The 5,000-nt window shown below is 40.5% G+C and overlaps 1 protein-coding gene across 1 annotated transcript in view; it reads left to right on the forward strand.

Annotated features, from left to right (window-relative positions):
• Positions 1-2,541, forward strand: part of LOC106878707 (exonuclease 3'-5' domain-containing protein 2) — a 14,031-nt gene extending 11,490 nt beyond the window's left edge. Inside the window, exons 8-10 of the mRNA XM_052975633.1 lie at positions 442-639; positions 1,536-1,667; positions 1,950-2,541. Coding sequence (XP_052831593.1) covers positions 442-639; positions 1,536-1,667; positions 1,950-2,214 — 595 coding nt within the window. The 3' untranslated portion in view covers positions 2,215-2,541. The remainder of the gene's footprint in view (positions 1-441; positions 640-1,535; positions 1,668-1,949) is intronic.
• The last annotated feature ends 2,459 nt before the right edge of the window (positions 2,542-5,000 follow it).

Genomic DNA, 5,000 nt, shown 5'->3' on the forward strand with positions numbered 1-5,000 from the left:
CCCTCCCTCTTCTCTCAGAATTTTCTTCAGGTCAAGTAGCCTATCCCACTCAAAAGGTCCCTGAATAAGGTTTGTTTAAGGATGTTGAGCAAAACACCCATGTTTCCAAACGTGAATTATCCAAACCCCCAAAGATTTTCTCTCAACACATGGCCATGATGCTCCCCCACTACTTCTGCTCATGATCAGAGATGCACATATTGTCAGCCACTAAGAGACATTGCTCAACTGGTTAAGGTCAAACAACTGACAAACAAATCTGTGGTATTGAGCAAAATATTTACTGTAGTCCATCTTTTAAACCAAAACAAAACAATGTGCATGATAACACTGTCTGGTACTGCATCAGAGCATTGTACAGCATCAGAGTATTATTGCTATTATTATTATTATTATTATTATTATTGTTATTATTGTTATTATTATTATTTCATTTTTTAGGTATTTTCCTTCCATAATGAAAGACCATGTGTCACACGATATTCTCCTCATGTGTCCTACATGTCACCAGAAGGCCTGCCTCAGTGATGTCACTCTCCGGCAGAAACTGGCTGAGGAATGTGATGCCCCTTTGACCGCTGGTACTGTCAACAAATCTCTTATTGATGTCGACTTGGCTAAGATACGGTCAGCTGCTAAGTAAGTACGTTTTGGCATTGGTGGTCATGGTTGGTGCTTCACACTTTCCTTTTCCTCCTGGTCAATCCTTTTCTGCTTGATGTATTATCAAAGGTTCTTCCAACTGTGACCATCTTGCCTATTTCTGTCTTTTTTCTTTTGATCTTGTAGTCTTGGTAGTAGTGCACAACCCTCCCGATTTGAGTAAAGCACTTTCCATATAAAGGATAGATTGTATACTCCTAACATGGCTACAAGGTCAAACAAACTACCATGGCTACAAGGTAGAAATAGCAGCTGAATCTCCCTCAAAATCACATCCTGTTATTTCCGAAAAGATGAGACTACACTGAAGTATAATGTTGTCTGAAGTACACTATGTATGTGTATGTGTGTGTATATGTATGTACATACATGCATACATGTATGTATGTGTATGCATGTAAATATATGTGTGTGTGAGTGAGGGCATTTGGCTTAGTGGTTAGGGTATTCAGCTCATGATCCTTAGGTTGTGAGTTCAATTTCTGGTAGTGTATTGTATCCTTGAGCAAGACACTCTATTTCATTTTATTGCTCCAGTCCACTCAGCTGGCAAAAATGAGTTGTACCTGTAATTCGAAAGGGGCCAGCCTTGTCACATTCTGTGTTGCATTGAATGACCATGAGAACTATGTAAAGGGTACACGTGTCTGTGGAGCATTCAGCCACTTGCACATTAATTCCAAGAGCAATCTGTTCTGTTGATTGGATCAGCTGGAACCCTTGTCATTGTAACTGACAAAGTGCCAGTTTGATGCGTGCGTGCATGTGTGTGTGTGTGTGTGCGTTTATTTGTGTGCATGCGTGTGTATGTGTTTGCATGTATGCATGTGTATATGAAATTCTGCTGACGTAACTCTATGAATATATTGCAGAGCGTTAATGACAAAGAGTCACAAAATTCCTGACAATCGGCTAAAAGAGTTGCATGAATTCCTGAAGAGAAGTCTTGGAGTGGAGGAACTGACCGTAGATGTTCTAGAGAAATCGGTCAATATGGATGTCAAGTAATTTTATTTTATTTGTTCATTTTGTGGACACAACACACACACACACACACACACACACACACACATACAGAGAGAGAGAGTGAGAGAGACAGAGACACTGACACACACACACACACATGGATGCCCATCTAAACACATACAAGTCCTGTGCATGCCTGGCTACCATGTGTGTGTAAATGTATGTGTGTGTGCATGCACATGTGTATGCACGCAGGATAGATACATAGATATTTACATATATACATCCCTCTCACTGTATCCCTTTCTTTTGTTTTTAAGGATCAATAATCCTGATTACAGTCCGCATGGGCACCAGGTCATTGAATACATGAGACGGAAGAAGCAACTGCTAGAATTCCAGCTACGATGGCGCCAGCATTTCATCGATACAATGAAACCCGCTTATCTGCCGGTGAAATGGGCAGTGGATCACAACCATAAACATTTGGCCCCTCTTTTGGACGAAGAGATCCCGAAATTCACCAAAAAAATGTCCAAGGCAAAATCATCAAAGTCAAGTGCAAAATCAAAGTCTAAAAAATAACTGCAACATAAGCCACAGCAACAAAGCCATGACACGAACTGCATGAACACCACTTGGACTGCGATTAATCAGAAACATCTACAGTTACGCCATCAACTGTAACACTAACAGCAACAACAATGAGAACCACATAATGGCAACAACATTTTCAGTGCAGCTACAATATCTTAGTTCCAACCACAAAGATACAAACCCACTGCTGACCCCATCATTGTGACCACCACCACCACCACCACCATAAATGCCTTCATCAAAGAATGTAAGCAACTAGAAATAATAATAATAATAATAATAATAATAATAATAAATGGCAAAAATTAACTGAAAGATTTCGTTCAGAAAAATATTCTTTGTGATTTTTAAGATTTTGTTCATTTGAAATGGTTTTGAATTATGTTTGCCAACCATGTGGTTTTGAGTTCAATCTCACTGTATCACTGTATTGGATCTGGGGCAAGTGTCTTTTTCTATAGCCATTGGCTGACCAAATCATTGAAAAAAAAGCTTGTCATATATCTATCTGTGTCTGTGTGTGTGTGTGGTCATCATCATCATCATCATCATCATTTAACGTCTGCTTTCCGTGCTGGCATGGGTTAGACAGTTTGACTGGAGATGGTCAGCTGGAGAGCTGCACCAGGTCCCAGTCTGATCTGGTAAGGTTTCTACGGCCGGATGCTCTTTGTAATGCCAATCACTCTGAGCGAGTGTCATGGGTGCTTTTTATGTGCCACCGACACAGGTGTGCCATTTACATGGCACTGGCAACAGCAATGACTTTGATTTCCCTCAGCTTGGTGAGTCTTATCAAGCACAGCATGTTCTTTTCTACTCTAGGCACAAGGCCTGAAATTTTTGGGGAGTGGGCCTGTCAATTAGATTGCACCCCAGTACGCAACTGGTACTTAATTTATCGACCCTGAAAGGATGAAAGGCAAAGTCAACCTCGGCGGAATTTGAACTCAGAACGTAAAGACTTCGCAGTTGAATGAATGGAAGAAAAGGAGGGACGTCTTCGGCTGTGAGAGGGGCTGCTGCAAGAAGGGCCCCCCCTCCAATGCAACAAAAACTGTGCACATGAACAGGTATGAAACTGGTAAAAACTGGTTTGAACAAAAACTTACACAGCGTGGTCAAAAACACGTTGGATGTATTCCACAGCGTATAATAGTAATAATAATAATAATAATAATAATAATAATAATAATAATATTTAATGACTTCTTTTATTGATCACAAGGGCCCAAGACATGAAGGACAATATCAAAGTACGAATTACAAAAAAACAAAAACGGGTGGGGTTTTCATCGATCAAAGGTAAACGTTACCACATTAAAGGGTTATAACAAAGGATATATAAATAACAATTAGAGAAATAAATAATTAATAAGTAAATAAATAATTAGAATCCCCAATAGCGGACAGTCCATTTAGAATAATCCGGGCTAAACCCTGCGCAAAATCCTGGATTACTCTGCCATCCTCAAAGCATTGGAAAAGTGCCGTCTTTCAGTTTCTTTTCGGTCCATTCAGCGTCTCCAGTCTTAATAATGAAATTAATAATTATACTCTTGTTTCTGTATTGAGTTCTTTCACTTGGAACACAGAGAAATGTATGTTTTAAATGATATTACTGCATACACACACATATATACACACATACACGCACTTAATGCATACTTAATGAGTAATTTTGTCTCTAACTTTCAATGGTGGCGGCGGGGGGAGGGTTTTTGTTTTGTTTACATTGTTGTCATTGGTTGTTGCTGTTGTTGTTGTTATTTTTGTGTTCTTATTTGCACAACAATTATCAGAACTTCGTAAAAGCCATGGAATGGGAAGGAGAGGGTGTAGGAGGGAAATGTGTGTTTATGTCGGGGTGGTGTGGTGGTGTTGATGTAGAGAAATGTAGCCTTAGAAGAGGAGACCGAAGAGAGAGAGAGAGAGAGAGAGAGAGATATGATGGATCACGTGTCTAAACGGACCCTCTTTTTCTTGTGTTTTGCAGCAAAACTGAATTAAGAGTGGTTTGACGGACGATTCATCACCGGACTTTAACAAAACAAAAACAAATTACAATAATAGCTACTATTACTGCTACTACATAATTTACTTTTTAATCCTCCTCCTCCTCCTCCTGCTACCCACCAAGTCATCCCCACCCCGTAACATCCCTCCACCACCACCACCACCGCCACCTTTTCCAATTGTTTGTTTTGGTTAAATGTGAAAGAAGGCTGAATGGTTTGAGTGGTGTAGGTATGTGGTTAGCCATTCTGTAAAACACACACGCGCACGCGCACACCATCGGTCGTCTGCTTTTCTCCGCTCATCCAGCGTTGTCATCGTAGGTTCCGCAAGAACGAGCGATTTTGCTGGTTGCATTAATAATGCTGCTGCTGATGGTGGTGGTGATGGTGGTGATGGTCGTGAATGAAATGAAGTTTGATGATGATGATGATGATGATGCTTTCTATTGTAAGCACAAGGCCTGAAACTGTGGGGGGAGGGGGATGAGTCGTTTACAACGACCCCAGTGTTCAACTAGTGCTTATTTTATCGATCTTGAGAGGATGAAAGGCAAAGTCGACTTCGGCAGAATTTGAACTCAGAAAGAGTCCAAGGCTTGAGCGATTACTGCAGAACAATCTATCCGACACTCTAAGCATTCCGCCAATTGGCTGCTTATTATCCTTTCATACGCACGGATGCAAATGCGGAAATAGAATCTCTCACCCTCACACGCATGCATATATCGATAGACATATATGTGTGCACACAAATGA

The sequence above is a fragment of the Octopus bimaculoides genome, chromosome 22, assembly GCF_001194135.2.
Source record: "Octopus bimaculoides isolate UCB-OBI-ISO-001 chromosome 22, ASM119413v2, whole genome shotgun sequence".
NCBI lineage: Eukaryota > Metazoa > Mollusca > Cephalopoda > Octopoda > Octopodidae > Octopus > Octopus bimaculoides.